At 38.1% G+C, this 24,938-nt stretch overlaps 1 protein-coding gene across 1 annotated transcript in view; it reads left to right on the top strand.

Moving 5' to 3' along the window:
* The window catches only part of Abcb7 (ATP binding cassette subfamily B member 7), a 162,554-nt gene that overhangs the window by 81,598 nt on the left and 56,018 nt on the right, over nucleotides 1-24,938 (top strand). Inside the window, exon 4 of the mRNA XM_052734391.1 lies at nucleotides 16,129-16,248. Within this exon, the coding sequence (XP_052590351.1) occupies nucleotides 16,129-16,248 (120 nt within the window). The remainder of the gene's footprint in view (nucleotides 1-16,128; nucleotides 16,249-24,938) is intronic.

Below are 24,938 nucleotides of genomic sequence, written 5' to 3'. Positions count from 1 at the left end.
TCAAACTTGCTGTTTCAATCTCTCAAGCACTGGTTTACAGGTATATGCCACATGCCTGTTCTAAATATTTTAGTTCTCTAAAGGAGCATTAACTGACATTGTTATATAACATAGCCTTATAAATAAGTAAATTAGGTTTAACAATTATAATTTGTGTGTTAAGGTCAATGTTTTGCCTAGATATACTTAGATCTTAGAATATCAGTTAGCTTCATGGTAAATCTTTTATCTACATGATCCAGCTATTAATTGATATTTTAACACTATCATTGTTATTATCATATAGGCATGTTAAACAGTAGAGCCACCAAAATAAAAAGGTTTATTTGGACTATACTTTCACTAAGTGAGTGAAAATGTCACCATAGTACTGGTACATATTTCTCCATCTGGTCTTTATCTTGGGGCTTGCTTTGACCTGTTCTCTCCCGCTCTTTTTTCTCCCTCCTCCCTGATTCTCTTTCTTCCTCTTTGTCTCTCCTCCTTTTTTCCCTTTTGTCTCTCTCATTTTCTCATATAGACATATGGTATCTCTAAGTAGCAATAAGTTAAAGTGCAAAATATTATGCAAAGGTGCTCTATAAATTATAGGTGCTAAGTAAAGAGTTATTTTATTGATAGTGGATAATTGGTAAGAAAACTTTGTTTTCTTGATGTCTAGTGTTGTTCTGTACTTTCAAGTAACTCAAAGCACATTGTATTCATATTTCCATTTCTGTATATATCACTAGTTCTCATGGCTGATTTTGGAATTAACACAATATAATATGTTAGAATTTTTAAAGATTCAGCCAAGTAGTGATATTTGTTTATCCATGTGTTACTCTTTGGCATGATATTTGCCAGTTTTCAGGATCATCTGTCATTAAGGACTCTTAAGGATAGTTGCTAATAATGCTCAACTATGACCGAAAATATGTTGACTAATAAAGGAGAAGTCAGCCACTTCTCTTAAACTGCAGCTAAAGAATTTTATATATGTTGTATTATTTAAATGTTGAACATATTTTCTCATCTAATGATAAAATTTTGATATTGGTGCATTTAAAAATGACACAGGATAAATTTTAAGACAATTTCTTTTCAGATGAAATAGAACAAAGCAATCATAATCATAATATTTTTTATTGTTCTTCATAGCTTTTTTTCTCTTGTTATCGTTGTCTAACTTGGTCTTTGTTGGCTAAATGGAATCATAAAATAATAGGGCTTAGTGGTCAAATGGAAAAGAAAAAGAGATATAGTATATAGTTATTGTTGAGAGCCTGAGCTCTAGAACAACACTGGATTTGAATCCAGGCTCCATCTGTTTCCTAATGGAATGACCTTAGACAAATTCCTAAAACTCTGGATGCTTCAGGTTCTTCTGTAAAATAGAGTTACTAAATATACTAGAAGGAATTTAAATGAGGTAATTCTACTCACCATGTTAAAGTTCTCAAATAGTGATCAGCATATAGGAGGTGCTCAGTAAATATTAGGTATTGTTACAGTATGAAATTGTAAGGCCTTCCTCAATGACAGTGCATTCATTTATAAAGAATGCGTCTGGTCCAATAAGATGGCTCAGCATATAAAGTTGCCTGCTGTCAAGGCTGACATCCCCTGTGTTGTTCTTTGGCCTTTGTGTGTGTGTGTGCGCGCACACACACTGTAATAAGAAACTTAATTTAAAAAAGCTATTGTTATGTACTTGCTTTGTGCCAAACTTTATGCTACATATGGGAGATATAGTACTTAACAAGACAAAGTCCCTGCTATCTAAAATTTAACTGTTGAGATGACAAAATATATAAAACATTAGATAGAATATTTGCTAGCATAACAAATGATAGATTTGAACTAACTGAAACATATACAGCTTGATTTTTTTTATTCCTTTCCTTGTGTATATTCTTTAAAAATAGTGCCATTAACAATTACCATTTCAGAGTATATTTAAATGGTCTATTTGTCTCATGAGGCTGTCATAAAGGGTTTGTGGAAAAGGCATGGTAGTTTCAATGTTTGAAAATTCTGCTTTTTAAAATAGATGAATTGTTTGTTTTATAATAGAATATGGAGATTTTTAAATGATTTAAGATTGTTAAAAATGATTTGTTGTTTCTGTGTGAATGCATGCAGGTATGCATATGCCATGGTACAAATGTGGAAGTCAGAGGACAGCCTCATGGAGTGTGTTCTTTTCATTTTTATTTGGGTGTGGGGGATTTATCACAGATTGCCAGGTGTATATGGCAAGCAAATTTACACGCTAAGCCATCTTGTCAGCCATGATTGGAATCTTTACTCCTACATTTAAATATTTAGTTATACCTTTCTGTAGGAGAATCTGTTCTGTATGGTCTGGAGAATGATCTACACTATGTTTTAATGAGTGAGTTCATTAAGTATACAGCAAGCCACAATAAAAGAATAGATGGCGATTGGAGAGCTGACTCAGAAGTTAATAGCACTGACTGCTCTTCTAGAAGACCCGGTTCAATTTCCACCACTCACATTGCAGCTCACAACTGTCTATAACTCCAGTTTCAGGGGACTTGACACCCATGGCAAAATACCAATGCACATAAAAATAAATAAATAAATAAATAAATAAATAGGACATCCAAAGAATAGATGGCAAGAGGGAAGTAAGTAGGTAGGTAGGTATATAGGTAGATAGATGATCAATAGATAAATGCATACACACACACACACACACACACACACACACACACACACACACACACACAGAGAGAGAGCAAAATACCATCAGATTAAGTGTTCAAAACATTTACCAGAAATCAACTGGGACAAGCAGCTGGAATTCCCAATAGAGAACATTGTGGGTAGAATAGAGTGCCCCCTCAGGTGAGGCTTCAGAGAAAATGAACAGATAGTAATAGATAGATATAACATCATCAAATCAAACATAGTAGCCAACAAAAACCAATTAGGGAAGTTGAGGCAGTCAGCTAGAGTTCCTGATTGAGCTTTCTCTCCATGATTGAGCTTCCCATGACTGAGCTTGTGGCGTCTCTTTCTCAACTGCAGGCATTTTTATATCATGGGATAAACAGCAGTAACCTCTATTGGAAATAGCTTACCTTCTAAATGTTTTCAAGGACACAGTGTTTTTTTTCCTTAGGCTGCTTTGCTGTTCTTTTCCTTCCCCATCACAGAGTTAGCAGGGCCATTCCTTGGAGGAATGCCTTGGAGGACACTTGACATAAACATACTTGGGTCTGAAGTGTGTGTGTGTGTGTGTGTGTGTGTGTGCACATGCGCGCGCCAATTCTTTCTAGAGACAGCTTCTCAGTGAGATAAAATAGCATATGACAGTTTACCAGTCTAATGCACGTCACACTGTTAGTGGATTTAGTTTGTCCTATTCACTTAATAAGGACAAAAATAATGCAAAACGCATTGAAATGACTACTTACTTTTGATTAAATATTCTGCTTCATAGTCTTTTTATATTAGAAATACTTCCTCATTGATTGGATACAGTCTAAAGCCTGTGATAGTAAGAGGGAGATTAGCACTTGCTATAGCAATCAGAGAACTTTGGTATACATCTTGATATAACCAAAGGATGTGAAAAGTCAACCTGGAGGAATGAAAATTGGAAAATTGGAAAAATAGTATCTAAGCTTGTTAAAATGAGTGGGACAACAAACCAATGGAAAAGAATATCTGGATGACACAGGGAGTGAGTTTTCTGGCTCTGATTTCATAAATCACCAGGCAGCCTAAGGATCACTTTATCAACTTGACTTATTTTGGGGATAAAGAACTAACTGACTGGCCAATGTGAACATCAGTCTGCTTGTTAGTTACTTTTTATTGTAAGTTATTAAATGGACTGTCAGGTACAAATCCATCTCATGTGTAGCATAATCCATTTCCTCAGGTCCTAATCACCACTGCATAAGCTCTTTATGGAAATTTCAGACTAACAGAACTTAGAAAACAAACCCCAAGGTAAAGAGAAAATAACAATAATTGCAAAGCCTTTTCTGACAGTTGATAGTTTCCTCTCCTATTCCAAACTCATTACAATTATAATAATGTAGGGACTTCTGCTTGCTCTCTGGAGCTTTCTGTTAGACATCTACTGAACTTGCTTCTCTTTGACCTAGCTTTTATCAAGTCACTGTTATCTCTTACAGCACTGAAGTATCTGTTTTAATTATTCCTTTAATTGAAGTTGCCTTTAGCTTGGGTTGAGAAGACAGTTTTCTTCCCTGAATGGTTTGTCTGTCCCTGAAATAGTGCTAAATTAGCTCTTTAGGGAGATGACATTCAGCATATATGCCAGATTTTACAGAGCAGATACTATTCCAAGTTTTGTGGGGGGTGGGGGGTGGGGGTTTCCTTCCTCACCAAAAGCTTTATCTGTAGATAGTTTATTTTAAATTCAGTTTGGTTAGTACATTTTTTGCTTTTAAAATTTAGGGATATCTGGGGCTAGGGATATGGTTCAGTGGTTAAGAGCACTAGCTGCTCTTCCAGAGGACCTGGGTTCAGTTCCCAGCACCTACATGGCAGCTCACAACTGTCTGTGACTCCAATTTCAGGGGACCCGACACCCTCACACAGACATACATGCAGGCAAAACACCAATGCACATAAAATAAAAATAAAAATGTAGTGATATCTATAAAACCAGAATTCTTAATTTCTTCATCAGTGAAGGAAAGGACAATTCTGCTACCTTTGTCAAAATATTCTTTTATTTCTTATTCTCATTTTTTCAAAGCTCAGTGAGCTACATTCTCTTGAAGTGAATGAACTCCTAGTGGAAACATTTGCTATTTGTACTTGATACCTTTTTTTGGCAACCAATACAAAGCTGCCTGAAAAACTAAATACATATTGAATTTATTAATATCGTTATACTTAATATCTGAAAATTCTCCTAAGTGAAGTAGTTTAGATTTTTGATTTTTAAATTCTTGTGCCCTTTCTGTAGTTATTAACTGTAAGTATTCTCTTATAGTGCATTTGGTCTTAAGATTTCTCTCCTGCTGGTCACATTGTTATTTTGAATACTATTCTATGTAAGAAGTATGATGTGTGGCTTTACAGTTACATCCTCTTAACTCGTACACTTCCACATTTACTTATGCATGATCAAATGCCCCATAATGAGGGTTTGGTCAGCAAGGGACAGCAGTGGTCTCTTCAGAGTTTAATGGAACTGGAAAATTCCTACTACATGTCTGAAAAGGGGGCATAAGAAAAAAAAGGGACGAAAATGCTTCTTCACTGGGATTTTCATAATTAAAGAAGAAGAGATCATGAATTTGAGAGGGAAAGGGCACAGAAGGAGTTGGAGGGGAAAGGGGATGTATGAAATTCTAAAAACAATACAATATATATAAAAATCGAAAACCCCGGGGATATGGATATGGCTCACTGGGTGAAGTATTTGCTGCTCAAGCATGAGGACATGAGTTCAGATTCCTTGCATCCATATTTAAAAGATCTTGTAGTAATGATGTGCACCTATTACCCCAGGGCTGTGGAGTGGAGACAGGAAGGTCTTGGCTCACTGACTAGTCGTTCTAGCTGACTAGCAAACTCCAGGTTCAGTAAGAGATACCACCTCAAAAAAGATGAAGAAACAATTGAGGAAGATATCTGGACATCAACCTCTGGCTTTCCCATGTGCTCAGACACATATAAAAACACACACACACACACACACACACACACACACACACACACACACACACACACACACACACACACACACACACATGCCGGAGTCCAGCTCCGGATGAGGGCAGGGTCTGAAGATAGGTGGATGCAAGAGCGGCGACGGAGGAATCAGACACGGGACACTTCTTAATTTTGTTTTGGGAGAGATGGACAGAGGAAGCGCATCTATGTCTGGCTTGTCCTGCTCTGACAACCTTTATCTTTCATAGGCTTTATTTATACAGAATTTAGTAAGTAGGAATACATTCATGATGTTCCAAAACATAGATCATATCATTTTTGTTTTTGGACATGTGTTTCACTTCTTTTTGCTCATCTTTTAGTCATCATTAATGAACTATGACAAAACAGAGTTATCATTTCCAATCATTTTCCCTCAGGTTTTGACATCATTAATAAACAGAGTTATCATTCTTACTCATAAACCCCATAACCCAGTTTTTGAGAAACTAGAGGCATATGACAGCCTGTTCTCAGGCTGGTAGCTTTGGTTGCTTCAAGGACACCAAAACAAAATCTTCAACCATCCTGGGCATTTTGCCATGTCTCAAGCAATGTATTATTAACTCTTAGTGGTCAGAGTGCCCAGGAAAAATCCTCAGGCTAAAGCTGATGTAGTTATTATTCAAATCCTGGCATAATACAATGTTTATATTTTATATCTTTATAGAATTTGGCATTCTATTGTTCCTTGACATTATAGTAGCTCTAACTTTTAGGAAAGGGAGGTCCTGACTTCTTATACTTTTATCATCTTTCTACTCTGTACTTTACTTATCAACATGTCTCTATGTAGGGCAGAGTTGTATGCCACGTAATTGTCTGAGTGTACAGTGGGAAGAGGCTTGTAATCTGAGCTGTGGCCAACTCCTGTAGCCCACCAGATCTTGTTGACCTTTTTGAATTTACTTTGTTTTGAATATCTTGTTCCTGAATAAGTACAGGGACAGATGTTTCAAAAATGTCTCATAGCCACATGAAGAGACCTCTGGCTTCTTTATGTGTCACAACCTCCAGGGCGTAAGGAAGTCCTTCAAGTAGATAAGGATAGCTCCCTAAGAGTTATGGGGGGATAGTATGTTCAGGAGTTTCCTGGGGAAGCTTAGAAGCAGCATTCCTGGAAGAAGGCGTAAATGATTCATAGGGCAACCCAATATCCCCAAATTGTACAAATATTAAAAGTGCCCCAAGTTTGTAACAGGTGGAGATGAATACCAAAGGTGGCATGGCAGCCATCATGTGGCTCAGCTTTGCTGGATCTTTGTCAAGCAACTGTGCTGGCTTTATGACTTCTGCCATTCCATTCAGATATGGCTGTGCCACACACACACACACACACACACACACACACACACACACACACACACACACACACACACTGAAAAACATGCACTGTAATGTTATCACTAATAGAGAGGAATGTTTATGGTATATTATGTCATCACAAGCAAGTTTGTGATGGAAGAAGAAATAAACCATGAGCACACTTCGGAAAACAATAACACTCTCCCAAGAAGAACTATAGCAAAATTGTCATTGTGGGAGATGACAGCTCCACTTGTCTGAAGATTTTTCACTAAGAGGAGATAAGGAAAGTAGAAGACAATGTTATTGATGATCCTGACCATATGTAGGCTTAGATTAATGTGTATGGTTGTGCATTTTTTTGTATACTTAAAAGCTTAAAGTAAAAAAAAAAGTTAAAGACTTACAGAAAATGATGTAATGTCATTTGTGCAGCTATAAAATGTGTTTTAAGCTATGTGTATTAGTTATATTTTACTGCTATGACAAAATGCCCAAAAGAAATAATTTAAAAAGAGAAATATGATTTTTTTTGACTCATAGTTTCACAAGCTTTAGTCCTTCATCAGCCAGCTCAGTTGTACTTAGGCTGCTAAAAAGACAAAAACTTGGCAGAAGAACACAATGGAGGAAAAGCTGCTTACCTCCTGAAAGCTACAAAGCTAGGAAATAAAGAAGTGGAGACTGGGAACAGGATATCCCCTTTAAAAGCCTGCCTCCAGTCACCTAGGCCCCTTAATAGCTCATTAATCTGTGAACTTGTCAATGTATTATTACAGCGATACAGTTAGTGCCCTTATATTCTAGTAACCTCAGGAACACCGCCAGCAGGACAAACCTCCCAGGACCAGAAATCTTTTACCTCCTTTTGAGTTATTGGCCAGTGGGGTACCATAGAGCCCTCCAAACATTATAGGCTATTGCTATTGATTACCCCCAGAACTTGACAATAAGATCCTGTTGCTGAAGAAGCCACATACTTACATCATACATAAAACATGGAAAATCTAGCCAGTACTCAATTGAAAGCTTCATTCCTACTGACTAGTGCTGGTAGGCGCTATGAATTCTACCAAAGGAGACAAGTAATCATTAAGTCTTGCCTAGTTATGAACTCTCTGAGATACAATAATCACTTACTTGCCTGGCAAGATGTACTCGCTAGTGCAATTTGGTATAGATGTTATGGGAGTAACCAAACACTTTTTTAAAAATGGACTTAAGGTCCCTTCTATGAGGTGGAACCCATACTTGACACTGTCAGTGAGGCCAAGAACCTGTGGCTAGATAGGTTTTGGGACTTAGAAGAAATTATTCTAATAAATGAATATATTGCTATACTCATAGATCAGTGTATTGCCTAACACGCATCAGAGAAGCTTCTTTTTGCAGCAGATGGCAGTTAAAACAGAAACCCACAACTGGTCAGTGTGCAGAAGGACTAAGAGACATCGGAAAGATCAGTCCTAATGGGTGTCTGTATTACACATCTCCCCTCAACACTCAGGGATCTCTGTAGAAAATGGGACAGAAAGAGTATATATAAGAGCCAGGATTGTTAGCTGACTTCAAGGAAACTGTTTCTCAGACATGGCAAAGCAATTTGCACCTATGAGCTCACAGAAATTTTGACCTACATAAACTCAAGGCAGACCAAGTCCCACTATAGAGGAAAGGTGGGTATGAAGTTCCATCCTTAGCTGAGAAGCTATTGATAGTTAATTGCTGCTAGGAGAGGGAAAATTAATTTTCTTCAATAGAATGCTCCCTGGTATATCGACTATACTCCAGGGCAGGCCCCATATCCGGAAGTAGTCAGCTAAAACATTTAGACAGGACTGGTTTCTTTTTTTTAAGAAAAAGAGAAAGAGAGACAAAATATGAGGTTGAATGGATATAGAGAGGTGGGTGAGTTTTGGTGAGGAGTTGGAGAAGGGAAAGAATACAATCAAAATACATTGTATGAAATTCTCAAAGAATAAATCAAAACTTTAAAAAAAAGGCAAAAAGCTTTTAAGAGAAATGTCATTTTCATGTAACAGGGGCTTAGGGCACATTCCCAGGTCCAGCAATCCCAGTTAGCCGGTTGTGGCTATTTGTCCTAATGAGTTGGGTAAAGAGAGGAGTGATGGGGAAAAGCAGTGAAAGGGGATTTAAGAGAAACAGTATATTCAGGGTACCAACGTAAGCTTCAGGTTTAACTAGAGGAAGAATTGGGAAGAGAAGCAATAAGTATGCATAATAAATTGGTCCTGGTCCGAGTATGGTTTGGTTGATCATTGTCTCATTTCTGGATCCACCAGGTGTTTTGAAGAAGTTGTTACCAGTATCATTGCTTAAAGTGATTAATCTGGTTCCCATTAAATGATTGTTTTGTTTCAGGAATAGCCTCACCCTCATAGGCAATTACCCTCGTCTGCAGCTGTGGCGTGGTCTGTTTCAGGCATTGTTCTTTCTTAATCCAAGGTGACTATGGGTTTAGGACCGTGCCTCTCATGTCTATGTCTTCAGCTTTGAAGGAGGATGAGCTGAGTTAGGTGGACACTTCATATGGCTCCATGGAGTCAAACAAAAAATCTGAGGAGTCAGAGCCAAAGTGCAGAAGACATAAAATGAATGTAGAATTACCAAACTTTCATCCTGTTTTCAGTTACCCTGTGGCTCCAAATGAAGATTCAATGCTTTTTTTATTCTTTTTCTTTTTTTTTAAGCAAAAGCAGCTTTTCTCTTTTCTTTCTTTCTTTCTTTCTTTCTTTCTTTCTTTCTTTCTTTCTTTCTTTCTTTCTCTTCCTTCCTTCCTTCCTTCCTTCCTTCCTTCCTTCCTTCCTTCCTTCCTTCCTTCCTTCCTTCCTTCCTTCCTTTCTTTCTTTCTTTCTTTCTTTCTTTCTTTCTTTCTTTCTTTCTCTTCTTTTCTTTCTTAACAAAAGCAGCTTCTAAGTGCCTGCTAAGACTCATAGTCCTAGTTTGCAGTGTAATGAGACTTCCATATCATTTCCAGGTTTTAAATCTGAGGCTGTTTAGCTACAACAAGAAGGCCACACTAGTTGCAGCCTCTTAGTGGTGGAGGAAAGAAGATGTACTCCTACTTTTGTAGCCTTTAAAATACATCTCCATGGCACTCAACTGTAGAGAGCTCTCGCTGTCCTCTCAGAGTCATCAGTATTTCTTGTTTGGGTTTTTTATTTTTTATTTTGTTAGATGGAGTCTCACTAGGATGCCTAGGCTAGTCTCTAACTCATGATTCTCCTGCCTCTACCTCGAATATTATGTTTTAAAATACTGCTTTTAAATTCCATTGTAAAACTTATTTTAGAAAATGAATTTCATAGTTCTTGCTTATATATGTATGAGGAATTCTAAAAGAAAAACTTAGAATAGCATCAGTTACGTCAGCAACTTCTACCTTTTCATTTCCTTTAATAATTGCTTGATTTCTTTTCCATATTCTATTTATATAGTTACTCCTTAGAAAGTATTTTTTCATCGTTTAAAAAATCCCTTTGTTATTTTGTCTGTGTCTGTGTCTGTGTGTCTGTGTCTGTGTGTGTTTGTGTGTGTCTGTGTCCCATGGGCTATGTAAAGGTCGGAGGACCACCTGTGGCATCATTTCTCTCCTTTCACCATACAGGTTCCTGGGATTGAACTCAGGTATCAAACTTAGTGGCAAGCACCATCTCATATTTTTCAAAAACCAATTTATCATCATCATCTTGATTAAATTACATTTCCCAACCTTTCTTTAAGAATGTGATGTTAAAGGGGTATGTATGCTGTTATTGGAATTATCTATTTGTACTCAACTGAGTTGAGATGACAATGCAAAGTTGATATAAAGGTGATAAATTAGTCTCAAGCTATTTGCTGATCTTTTTTCTTGCTGTAGATAAAACCCATTTGTTTTTCAGGATTGTCTAAGATGAATAACGGGTGCTTTTGGAAGGTGGTATATTATCTTTTAGAATCTATATGAAGGTCCCCAATTTTATTTTCTCTGGGGCAGCAGGAATAAGTTGCTTTAAAATTCTTTAAAACTGTGTCTCGGGCTCTGAAATGCTGTTTTGATTTGGCCTCTACTTTTTAAAAAAGACATTTTTCAAACTTTATAGTTTATCTAAACTCTAACTGAAGTCATGTCCTTTACAGCTTAATGGACTCATAATGCATGATTACACAACTTCAGAACCCATTTTGTTAAATGAAGTGGTGACATTTTATGCACTATTAAGCCAACTAGAATAATTTTCTTGCTCTTAGCCGTAACTTCTCTGTGTCCTTATTGAAAAATTTCTGGGGTGTGTTGTAGAAGGTTTTGACAGGAGGGAATGTTTCTAAAGATATGTGGAAACAGGGCCTTTTTTCCATTACTCCATCAAGAAAAAGAAGGCAGACAAAACTTGTGAAATAGGAAAGTGGTTGAAATGCCCCAGTTTATGTTATAATGCATTAAATTATATTTATTTTGTGATTGTTCGATTGGAAAAAGTGAATTTTAAAATTACTGCCAGATTCCTTTTTAAAATGCCTTACCAGTTATGAGTATGTGTGTATGTGTAAAATAAAACATAGGAACTAGACTTTTGGCATTTCATATTCTTGCCATGTTAAGAATTTGAAACAGCTCAAGATGACAGTCCTTCTGTTTTTGTATAATACGAGCAGTTTTTTTTCTGTTACTCTGCACAATAAACTGCCTAAAACACAAGCAAAGTAGTTTGCTGAGCTTTATGAGGTTGATCATAACATAAAAAGTACCCTGTGTTTTATGATGTACTGTTCTGGCTTTGTTGTATGTTAACTTCTGCCCACTCATTGCTGTACAAATTTACTTTAAATTGTATAACTTTCCCCTTTTTGAAATTAATTTTTTAATTATATATGAATTAAAATATAAACAAGTAAGAATATATAAATTTATCAGTTATTCTCTTTACTCAAGCTACTATTGTTAATGTGTTTGGGGTATTATTTTCTAATTTTGTTTCTATTAAAACAGCCCAGGCAAAAACATCGTTATAGCCAAATTTTTATTTCTTTATTCACTATTTTTAAAATTTTAGTTAACTCTGATGTAAAGTTTTCTTTTTTAATTAAAATTTTATTTTTACTCAGCGTACAAAATAATGTTTTATTATGAAATTTTCATATACTTATCTCACTGTACATGGCTTGTACTTGCTCAATATCAACTTCTCTTCCCCCCTCACTGGTTCCTTTCCTTTCACCAAGCAATTCTCCTGCTTCCATATGTATAGACCTATACTCACATAACACATTTAAATTTAAATTATTCATTTGATAAAATACATGATATTTGTGGTGATTTGAAAGAAAATGGCCTCCAAACAGAGTGACACTATTAGGAGGTGTGGCCTTGTTGGAATACACACACACACACACACACACACACACACACACACACTCATGTGAGCAGTTTCTTCCCCCTTTCCTTCTCTCTTTCTTTTTTCTTTCTTTCTGTGTTTTTACCTTTCCCTCCCTCCATCCCTCTTAGTCTCCCTTCCTCCTTCCCTTCCTTCTTTTTTACTGGGTCTATGTAACCAGGGATGACTTTTAAAAAAAATGTTTATTTGTTTGTTTGTTTGTTTGCATGCCATGGTACCTCTGTGAAGATCAAAGGACACCTTGCAGAGGTTGATGATTCTCTTTTAACTATGTAGATTCCAGGGATCAAACCCACTTCATTAGGCTTGGTGGCAGGTGTCTTTACCCAATGAGCCATCTTGCTATATATGTAGTTTCTGACTGAAGTAGAAACTCTAAGAGGAATCATGATCTATAAGAGAAAACAGAAACAAAGGGATCCTGACTGGTGTTAGAGATAACTTCATTGAACAAATGCTTCTGTGTTGCTGAAGGTGGTTAACAGGTTTACAGACCTGGGGTGTTGGGGGCATAGGAATGAATTGTTTTAAGGAGGGTTTTCTAGACACAGAACACAGTTATACAAAAATATGTTTAGGGAACTAACAGTAGGCCAGTACTTATTGAACACTGAAAATAATAGTAATAATAGCATAAGACATGGCTATATTCCAGGCTAAGCAGAGCCTTATATGCTATGTTGAGGACTTTTTTTTAGTTCAAGAATGATAGGATACTGCTTAAGGGTTTTGAGCTAAAGGGGTATTGGATTGTAGGGTGAATATACTAGATAGGGAATAGAGTGAATACAGGGAGGTAAATTAGGAGGCTGCTACTGTGTTGTTTGTTTGTTTGTTTTGGTAAGAATGATAACTTGGATTATATTAGTGATTGGAAATGGAAATAATTTGACAGATTCAAGAGATTTTTCAGGTAAAATAGATTCAGATTCAACTTGGAACACAGTGTTCAGATTATTTTTAGCAGAAGTTCTCAGAAGTGGATTTTTGGGCACAAAGGACAAAATTACTTTAAAAACTTGTGTTAGATATGAAATTGCTTTCCAGATATATTATTTCAGCATTTTCCCCACTAATAGTGTATTTAGTGCTCACTGCTGTATACCCTTACCAGTAAAGAACATCTTTTTTCTTTTCTAGACATTGAGCTATTATTTTATTTTTGAATGGGGATTATTTCACCAACTATATTAATATAGTAATTTTAGAAAATTATTATATTATCTCCTTATTTTGGTTTCAGAAAGTATGAACTTGGAGGGCTGGAGAGATAGCTTAGTCGTTAAGAACACTTGATCTACAACTATGAAGACCTGAGTTTGAATCTTAGCATCCATGTATCCTTAGGCCTGCTTCTGTATCCCCCAGTGCTATGGAGAGAAGAGACAGGAGGTTTGATGGATAATGCCAGCTACCAAACACAAGAAAAAAAAGTAAACTCCAGGTTTACAGAGAGACTTTACCCAAAAAGAATAAAGCAGTGTGTGTTAGGGGAAGATTTAGACAACTTCCTCTGGCCTCTACACATTGGTACACAAGCACACACACCCATGCATGCATCTGGGCCTACAACACACACGAAAATATTAATTTGATTCTTAAAATTCTGTCCCTAAAGCTGAAACCAAAACCAAAGACTTAATGAGAATATTGTCTTAGAAACATGAAAAAGATAAATGTGAGCTCTATTTGGATCAGATTAAGCATAACCAAAAAAAAATGGTTGACATTTTAAATAATCTCAAATTGCTACGGTATTGTCAATACCAAGAATCCTGCTTTCCTAAATGCAATACTCTAAGTCTGCCCTATGATGAATTTGGATTTAGGAATGCAGAGTTCACCAAGAAGATGGGATTATAGAACTATTTTAAGGCTTCTGTAATGTTTTTATTTCTTAATAGTTAAAAAAATATGTATGGCTCATGTTCCCATGCTACTACTGAATAACTCTTTTAGCAGTATGCAAATGACAATAGATGAAAGTAAGAAGTTGAAGAAAAATGATTAAAATGTTTGTGTTTGGGCTGGGGTTCTGGCCTTGAATTTGATGTGTAGCCAAGGATGACCTTGAGTTTCTGATCTTCCTGCTTTCACATCTTGAATGCTGGAATTGAGATTATAGGCCTGGCCCACTATGCCCAATTTTATGTGGTGTTGGAAATCAGATCTGGGGTCTCTTCATGCTAGTCAAGAATTCAACCAACTAAGCTACAGCCCCAGTTCAGAAATGAGTAACATTGAAAAAGCAATTGAGCTTGTTTCTTTTTTTTCCAAAATATTTATGTATTTTACATCCCAGCCACAGTTTCCTCTCCCTCCTTTCCTCCCAGTTCCCCACCCACCCCTAAACCCACTCTGTTCCAACTCCCCAATCCACTCTTCCTTTCTGTTCAGGAAAGGACAGGCCTCCCATGGATATCAACAAAACATGGCATATCAAGTTGCAGTAAAACTAAGCACCTCCCCATGTATTAAGGCTGGGCAAGGTGACCCAGTATGAGGAGTAGGGTCCCAAAAGCCAGTAAAAGAGTTAGAGACAGCCCCTGTTCCCACTGTTAGGAGTCCCAAAAAAGAATCAAGCTACACAACTGTAACATATATGGAGAGTGCCTAGCTTAGTCCCATGCAGGCTCCCTGGTTGTTGGTCCAGTGTCTATGAGCTCCTTTGAGCCCAGGTTAGTTGATTCTTATGCATTTTCTTGTGGTGTCCTTGACCCCTCTGGCTCCTACAATTCTTTCTTCCCCTCTTCTGAAGGATTCCCCACGCTACACCTAATGTTTGGCTGTGAGTCTACATCTGTTTCCATCAGTTGCTGGATGAAGCCTCTCTGATGACTACTGGGCTGGGCACCAATCTATGTGTATAGCAGAGCATCGTTAGGCATCATTACATTGACATTTTTTTCTCTAATCATGTTTGGTTTTGTCCTAGGTCTCTGGGTCATCCAGCCTGTGGGTCCTGGTGCTTCAGGCAGTATCAAGGGTGGACTTTCTCTCCTGGCATGGGTTTTAGGCTAGACCAGTCATGCCCTACCTGTACTTCCTGCCTGGCAACTGGCCAATCAGCATTTTATTAAACAAATTCGATTGACAAATGTTTACAGTGTACAAGAGGATTATTCCACAGCAGGTCATTGGTTGGCTACTCCCTCAGTCTCTAGGCCACTCTTACCGTGGAACATCCCATAGGCAGGACAGACTGTAGGTTGAAGGTTATATGGCTGGATTGGTTTCCCATTCCCTCCACTAGAAGTCTTGCCTCCTCGTAGGAGATGGCCAGTTCAGGCTATGGATCTGCTTATGCTAGGAATCTTGGCTGGAGTCATCCTTAGATTCAGAATGAGAGTTATGTTTGTAATGTTTTCATGTATTTCTTAGATATTTATATAATTCTACAATATTAAAGTTTGGTTGTGGCTAGTGAGAGCTTGGTGGGTAAAGGCACTTGCTGCCAAACCTGAGGACCTAAGTTCAATTCCAGGGACCCACTTGGTAGAAATAAAGAACTGATTCTTAAATTGTCTTCTGACCTCCACATGCATGCTTTGCCTTGCATGCACCCACCCATCACCACCACCACCCCACCCCCACAATTATGAATGAATGAATGAGTACACTGTAATAATTTTATTATAATATATTTAGGGGAAATTAGTTACATTTGAAATGGTATTACTTCCTACTTGCTACTTTGTTTTCTCTCTTTCCACAGTTAAAAGATGTTGATACTAGAAAAATCATTAAAGCAATGCTTTCTTATGTGTGGCCCAAAGACAGGCCAGATCTACGAGCCAGAGTTGCTATCTCCCTGGGATTTTTGGGTGGTGCAAAGGTAAGAATATGCTTTGTTAAAATATACTGTAACTTTTTCTAGTAAGCAAGTTACTGTCAGTGGAACATGGCCAACTTTTAGGACTTTCATTAGTTTACATAATCATTTCATTCATTGAGCAGAAGTTGTATGATACTGATATATTTTTTCTGAATCAAAAGTTTGTGTTAACTTAATGGAATCCACTCCTAAAACAAGTGTATAAGATGCAGAAACATTGGTTATAAGAAAGCATACGGAGCTGGGCGGTGGTGGCGCACGCCTTTAATCCCAGCACTTGGGAGGCAGAGGCAGGAGGATCTCTGTGAGTTCGAGGCCAGCCTGGGCTACAAAGTGAGTTCCAGGAAAGGCACAAAACTACAGAGAAACCCTGTCTTGAAAAACCAAAAAAAAAGAAAGCATACGGAACTTTTTAAAAGAAGTTCCTGAGAGCCTTGCTGGTGCTTATTTTAAACCTATTTCTGATAATTGTACATCTGTAGCCATAAGTGCCAAATAGGAACTTCAATGAGAAAAAGAATAAATTGTAAGAAAAAAAAAAGAGCCACAAAAACCTGAGTGCTTTCAGTATACAGACCCTCAAGATATTTTAGAGACCCCTCTCAGTTTTAAATGTATATGTCCTTTTATTTGCTCAATCTTTCCCCTGCCCCAAAATATTTGAGAACATATACAAAATATTGTTTTTGGTATTCACTGTACGATATTTAAATGTAAAAGGTAAGATTCATACAATCTGAAGAGAAACCAAAGTATAGGTATTCAAATATAAATGAGACTGTAGATAAAGGAAATTTCTTCCCTCAAATCATATAGGGGTAAGGCAAATTTTATTTTATTTCTATGAGACACGATGGGTCATAAATGATCTAAAGAAGTACTATTCAAGTATTGTGGGGTTTTAGAGGAAAGATGTGAGGAACCACCATGGTGAGGAGTCAGGAAAGATTTTGCTGAGGAAATGATACCTTTATAGTTGTCCTATATAAGTCCTATCGTTAGAGAAGTAGAGATAATTTGAACAGTGGCCCAGTGAGAACATATAGTATATGTGGAAAAGTGCATAGCCCATCTTGTCTCCATTGAAAGGATGATACTTCAGAGTAATTGGAAGTAAGTTTAGAGAGATGGAAGTTCCTAACATGAAATACCTTCACCATAAAGCAAGAAATTAATATAAGTGAAAAATAAGAGCTTCGATTTTGAGTAACACACTAATATGGTTTTATTAACTTCTGTATGCTTTACGAAGTTAATCTGGGCCGGGCGGTGGTGGCACACGCCTTTAATCCCAGTACTTGGGAGGCAGAGGCAGGCGGATCTCTGTGAGTTTGAGGCTAGCCTGGTCTACAAAGCGAGTTCCAGGAAAGGCACAAAGCTACACAGAGAAACCCTGTCTCGAAAAACAAAAACAACAACAAAAAAAAAGAAGTTAATCTGGCTCTATTGTAGAAGGTGGATTAAAGCAGTAAAAGATCTACTCTAAAGGATACATACCATCCATCCATTTTATGCCTTCATATGGCAAATATTTATCAACTAATTATGAGACCAGTGTAGGTAAGAAGTAACAGCAGACTATAGAAGTTATAGTAGAAAAGTGATTGTGGGAGGGAAAGATACCAGAGATGTTGTGACATAGAATTAAGACATAGCAACAGATTGGTTATTAGGAGTGAAAGCAGAGTAAAATTCAAAGATGATGCCAGGAATGCAAGAATGGTAATGCTTTCCACAGAAGCAGATAGTAAGTCAAATCTTGTTTGTAGAATGAAGATTTCACTTTTGGACATGCTAAGATACTAGCAGAACATCTAGATAGAGAGCAGTGCATTCAGTGATACAAATTGCAGGGCAAGCTCAGGAGGCAGGCCAGAGTTGGAGAAATAAAGAGATGATAGTCGAAAGATTACAAATTAAGTAGATTACCAAAGAAACAGAGGGCAGAAATTTTGTTCTATACAAAAGTAAATGGAAAGAAAAAGTAAGCAATTGAAAAACAAAAGTAAAACCATAGTCCAACTCTTCATTTTCACTTCTCCTTTCTCAGCTTTGAGCTCTCTCTCCCACTTAATCTGACCTATTCCTGAAATAAATGTGTCCTTAAATCCTATTAAGCAACAAATCATGAGTCTATACTTCACTGTATTGGTTTAAGCTGAATAGAGGACAATATTAGAAATTAATTTGGTAGCTAATGTTGAAATTTTTAACTTTTGTGTTCATTTTAGCACCATGTTGGTTGCTGGATTATCTTTTACATACAAATTATTAAGGAGAAAGATGATTCTGAGCTCTTATGCAAGGCAACATTAGTGAATTGGTCTTTATTTCTTTAGTAGCTGAATATAAGTACCTTGTTAATAAGTAAAAGGCAGATGGTTTTCTGGACTTTCTTGAGAATTGAAGAGGGCAGGTTAGAACATGACTAATTAGTCTAGCTAAAGGGAGGAGTCTTCAGTACTGACATTTACATTAGGATTCATTTTTAAAGTGTATTCCAGCCCTTCAAAAATATGGATTTCTGTTGCTTGGTGACAGGTCAATATCAAGGTGTGAAATCTAGCTACTAGAAGATTAAAATATTTTTAGAATGCTAATATTTGGTTTTTTTTTAGTCAACAAATAGAACTCATAGAATGGAAATTGCTTTTCCAAATTCTTGCAAGCTAACTAGAAGTCAACAAAAATGTACAGAGAAACTCTTTTAAAAGTATGTTTGATTCCTATTAGATCTGGAAAAGGAAGAGATGGGTGGAAATTATGAGTGCCTATAGAAAATACTTCTTTTTTTAAATTTTTTAAACATTGAAAACAGAGTCTTCTTTCATACAAACCTCCCCTCCACCTTCCCTCTCCCCCAGGCTCACCGCCACTCCGTTTCCTCTTCAGAAAAGAGCAGGCCTCCAAGAGACAAAACTAGACAGGACAAAACAAGATACAATAAGACAACACGAAAGCTCTCTTATCGAAGCTGGACAAGGCAACCCAATAGGAGGAAAAGAGTCCTAAGAGCTTGAAGTCAAGAGTCAGAGATACACCCCCTCTCACCTTTATAACATACACACAGAGGACTTAGTGCAGACCCATGCAGGTTCTGTAATTGTGAGCCCTGCTTACTTGATTCAGGGGGCCATGTCCTCCATTCCCTATGACTCATACAGCCCCCCCCCACTTCTGTGGGGTTCCCATCTCCAAGGAGAGGGACCCAAAAGAGATCTCCAATTTAGACTCTTCCTCCATAATGTCTGGTTGTGGGTCTCTGCACCTGTTCCCATCTGCTGCCAGAGGAAGCCTGTATGATGTTGACTGGACAAGGCATCGATCTATGACTATAGGAGAATATCATTAGGAATCATTTAATTGATTTTCTTAGTTGTGTTTGGTTCTACCCTATGTCTCTGGACTATCCAGTCTCTTGTTCCTGGCCATCCATGCAGTATACAAGGCATAAACTCCCTCTCATGGCATGGGCCTCAAGTTAGAGTAAACATTGGTTGGCCACTCCCACATGTTCTGTGCCACCATTGCCTCAGCACATCTTGCAGGCAGGACAGATTGTAGGTGGAGGGTTTTATGAGTGAGTTGGTATCCAGGTTTCTCTTTCCATACTCTGTAGAGTACCTTCTCACACCAGAAACTAGAATGTAGGGGTAAAGGCTCCAAGCCTGCACCAGCTCAACCTCTCTACATTTGTCTTCATTAGGGTTACTATTGCTTTGATGAAATACCATGATGAAAAAGCAAGTTGGGGAGGAAAGGGTTTATTTGGCTTATACTTTTATATTGCTGTTCATCACTGAAGGAAGTCAGTACAAGAACTCAAACAGGACAGGAACCAGGAGGCAGAAGTTGATGCAGAGGCCATGGAGGGGTGCTGCTTACTGGCTTGCTTCCCCTGGCTTGCTCAGCCTGCTTTCTTATAGAACCTAGGACCACTTGCCCAGGGATGGTACCACCCACCATTGGCTGGGCCTTCCTCCATTGATCACTAATTGAGAAAATGCCTTACAGTTGGATCTCATGGAGGCATTTTCTCAATTAAGGTCTCCTCCTTTCAGGTACCCCTAGTTTGTATGTCAAATTGACATAAGAGTAGTCAGTACAATGTTCAGTGAGCTGAGTGGCAGTTGTCTTCAGCAATGCCCCCCCCACACAAATGTAGACAAATTTCTAAACGGTCTTAATAAATAAAAAACACGGAGCCAAATATAGGGGTGAAAGCTTTAGAGATCAGGAAAATAGTGAGAGCCACCAACCTTACTTCACCAGCTCTGCATCTCCCAAAAGTGAGCTACTTCCTGTCTATCCAAACCTTATTGCCTTGCTGTTCTTCCCTCTCATTGGCTCTTAGCCCAGCTACCTCACTTCCTTGTTACTGCCTGTCTGTACAGACTTCCAGGTCTGTATGGTTGGTGCTGGAATTAAAGGAGTGTACCACGCTTGACTCTGTCCCTAGTGTGACCTTGAACACACAGAGACCCTGTCTGCCAAGTGATCGGATTAAGGGCTTATGCTACCTGATTTCCAGGCAAACTTTATTTATTAACATACAAATAAAATATCACCACATTTCAGCACAAATAAAATATCACCACACACACATGTTGTCAGTGTTCAGAGGGCAACCTTCTGTCCTAGCCTGGGTTGTTTAGAGATCTTCTTGGGACCTCCCTAGCCAACAGCTCAACCAAATGTAACCCAGTCCCACCACTGGAAACCTTGCCTAGCTATAAAAGATGGTCAGTTCATACTCCGTTTCCTCCCTTACTAGGAATCCTCACTAGGGTCATCCTCATAGATTCTAGGAAGTTTCCACTGTACTAGGTTTCTACTCACCCCTGAAATGCCCCCCAATTCCAGTCATCTCTCCCAGTACTCTCTCCTTCCATCCCTCCTTGTACCTGATTTCTCCTGTTCCCATCCCCACCCACTCCTAGCTCACTCTTTGTTTCCCCTTCCTAGGGAGATCCATGCTTCTCCCCTTTACCTCTCCTGTTTACCTAACCTCTGTGGGTCTGTGGATTGTAGCTTGGTTATCATTTATTTAATGGCTAATATCCACTTATACTATATTTGTCTTTCTGGGCCTGGGTTACCTCACTCAGGATGATTTTTCTAGTTACATACATTTGCCTGCAGAATTCACAATGTCTTTTTTTAACCATTGAGTAATACTCCGTTGTGTAAATGTGTTTATAAATTCATTCTTCTGTTCAGGGACATCTAGGTTGTTTCTAGTTTGTAGATATTATGGATAAAGCCACAATGAATATAGCTGAGCAAGTGTCCTTGTGGTAGGATGGAGTGTCCTTTGGGTATATGCCCAAGAGTGGTATAGTTGAGTCTTGAGGCAGATTGATCCTCAATTTTCTGAGGAACTGCCATGTTGATTTCCACAGTGGCTGTACAAATTCACACTCCCACCAGCATTGGAGGAGTGTTCCCCTTGCTTCACATCCTCATAAGCATGAGTTGTCACTTGAAAAAATTTACCCTTTTATAAGGGGTAATTTGAGGCATTAGAGCACAATAGTAGCAATGAGCATTCTAGACAATGTTTTCTAGTTTCTAAAAGTGATTGATCTTCCAAATCATTAAAAAATTGATGACTGTTTTCCTTCTTAGCAATAGTACAGCTGTTTTGTAGTTGATATGAAAAGATGGATTGTTGTACTTTTTCATTTATTTTTCTTCAAAACTGATTATATATTTTGACTTATAAATACTGTGTTGGTTTGAAAGAAAGTGGCCCCCAAAGGTTATGGCACTATTAGGAGGTGTGGCCTTGTTGGAAGTATGTCACTGTGGGGGTGGGCTTTGAGTTCTCTTTTTTTCCAAGTTTCCCTCAGTGTGACAGTCAGTCGACTTCCTGTTGCCTGCAAGATGTAGCACTCGCAGCTCCAGCAGGCTGCCCTTCTCCCCATCGTGATCATAATGGACTGAACCTCTGAAACTGTCAGCAAGCCACCCTCAATTAAATATTTCCTTTATAAGAGTTGCTGTAGTCATGGTGTCTCTTAACAGCAGTAGTAAACCCTAACTAAGACAGAAGTTGGTACCGTGAGTGGGGTATTTCTTTGATAGGCCTGACCATGTTTTTATTTGGGGGAATTTGGACTTTGGTACTTTGGACTATGAAAGCAGTGGAGTGCTTTAAGCATTGCTTAATGGGCTATACTAGTAAGAGCATGGAAGACAGTGATGTTAAGAGTTATTTGAGCCGGGCGGTGGTGGCGCACGCCTTTAATCCCAGCACTCGGGAGGCAGAGCCAGGCGGATCTCTGTGAGTTCGAGGCCAGCCTGGACTACCAAGTGAGTTCCAGGAAAGGCGCAAAGCTACACAGAGAAACCCTGTCTCGAAAAACCAAAAAAAAAAAGAGTTATTTGAACTGTGCAGGGCTCACTCAAGAGGTTTCAGAGAAGAATTTTAATATGTTGTCTAGAGATCATTCTTGTGATATTTTGGGGAAGGAAGTGGCTGCCTTTTGCCCTTGTCCAAAGAGTCTGCCTGAGGCTAAAGTGAAGAGATTTGGATTAATTCTGTTGGCAGAAGAATTCTCAAAACAGTCTAGTATAGAATCTGTCATGTGGATATTAGTGGTAACTCTAGTGAAGATACATAATGAAAGGAGCAGGCTGAGCAAGAAAAAATATTTGAGGAGAAAAAGAGCACCAGAAAGCAGAGTAGAGAGCTAAGTTCTTTATTCAAGGAGATAAACAGATTAAGAAATGAAATAAAGGGAGTGGTGACCTCAGGGCAAGATACCACCTAGTTAAATTTCCAACTTGTGGAAAGGAATTAAAGAAAAGTTTAGAGCCGGGGTGGGGGACTTGGGGGTGCATGCCACAACACTGGGAAGGCAGAGGCTGGTGGATCTCTGAGTTTGAGGCAAGCCTGGTCTAAAGGTCAAGTTCAAGGATAGCCAAGCTTAGGCAGTAAAGGAAAACAGAAAGCTGATGAAGATATAATTAAACAAAGGGATGATATTCCAGCCCCAGCAAGCAGCAAAACTTGGCAGCTTCAGCCATGTGGTTCTGGCTTTAGAGTTAAGGACAGAAGAAACAGGTTATAGAAGTCGCCTCTGCACTTAAGGACAGCCGCTGAGGCCAGGCATGTGTCAGGGGTGTCCCTGAATGGAGACCTAGTAGAGAGGCCTTTGTGTGAAGCTGTGAAGTTGCAGAATGGATTGCCTTGGAGAACCCAAGATGTAGAGATGCCAGAGTTGTGGAATATCTGCTGAGGAAAGCTGCTAACAGGGAGTGGAACCAGTCCAAGAGAAAAGTGTGTTGCAGTCAACAAAGCTGAAAGGAGTTGGAGATCTGAAGAGCATTTTGACATCAGACATGGAGATGCAGAGTTTGAGTTGGCCCAGCTGGTTTTCCCTCTTGCTTTGGTCCAGCATTTCCTTATTATGCTCCCTTCTCTGTGTTTTGGAATGGTAATGTATATCCTGTGCCATTATATGTTGGAAGTATGTGAGCTGCTTTTTGATTTTGATTTTTACAAGGGGATTAAAGTTAAGAGATTGCCCTCCATCTCAGAAGAGACTTGGAACTTTTAAACATTGATGAGACTATGATAGATTATGGGGACTTTTGAAGTTGGACTGAATGCATTTTTTTTTGTTTGTTTGTTTTTTGTTTTTTTTCGAGACAGGTTTTCTCTGTGTAGTTTTGGTGCCTGTCCTGGATCTCGCTCTGTAGACCAGGCTGGCCTCGAACTCACAGAAGTCCACCTGATTCTGCCTCCCTAGTGCTGGGATTAAAGGTGTGCACCACCACTGCCTGGCCATGAATGCATTTTTTTTGCATTATAAGAGTTGCCATGTTCATGGTTTCTCTTCACAGCAATAGTAAACCCTAACTAAGACAAATACTTTGTACTAATGTAGGCCTTATTCTTTGCTAGTTTTCCCCAACCTCCATTTAGTCTAGTATTTTTTTAGTGTTGAGTTAAAAAACATCATCAGTTTGAATGTCATTCAGATTAGATCTTTTATAATATGTTTTGAATTATATAAATTCCCCTTTATTATTTCTCTGTGTCTTACAAATAATGATAAATAATAAATTCTCTTTTTTGTTTTGTTTTGTTTTGGGTTTTTGAGATAGGGTTTCATGTAGCCCAGGCTGGCCTCCAATACACAAGGTAACTAAGGCTGGCCTTGAACTTTTTCTGTTTCCACCTCCCAAGCGCTGGGATTACAGTTGTATGCCACACTACTCAGTTTTTTTTCCAGTACTGGGTATAGAACCTAAGTCTTCATACATGCTAAACAATCACTCTACCCATTAAGCTATATCTCCAGCTTGTAATTTTATTTCTGTATACTTCAAAATATTTTAAAATTTCTCTTGAAATTTTTGACCTATGTGCTAGCAGAAGTGTGTTGGTTAAATTAATCTTTGAAATATGCCAGCTATCATTTTGTTACTAATGTCTAAATTTATTTTTACTGTTATTGGAGAACATACTTTATATGATATGTATTGTTTTTAATTTGTTAGGATTTATTTTTGGCCTAGAATGTGGTTTTATTTGGTGAATGATTTTGTGAGCTGGAGAAGTGTATTCTGCTATTGTTGGTTGAAGTATTAATACTTTATATGTTATTTAGACCCAAATGATTGATAATGTTTACTTCAACCATATCCTTACTTATTTTCTGCCTGTTACTTCTATTAAT

This window comes from Peromyscus californicus, unplaced genomic scaffold (assembly GCF_007827085.1).
Source record: "Peromyscus californicus insignis strain IS unplaced genomic scaffold, ASM782708v3 Scaffold_10__1_contigs__length_136768540, whole genome shotgun sequence".
Taxonomy (NCBI): Eukaryota; Metazoa; Chordata; class Mammalia; order Rodentia; family Cricetidae; genus Peromyscus; species Peromyscus californicus.
Note: the sequence above shows the minus strand (reverse complement) of the source record. Positions and strands in the feature narration are given on the sequence as shown.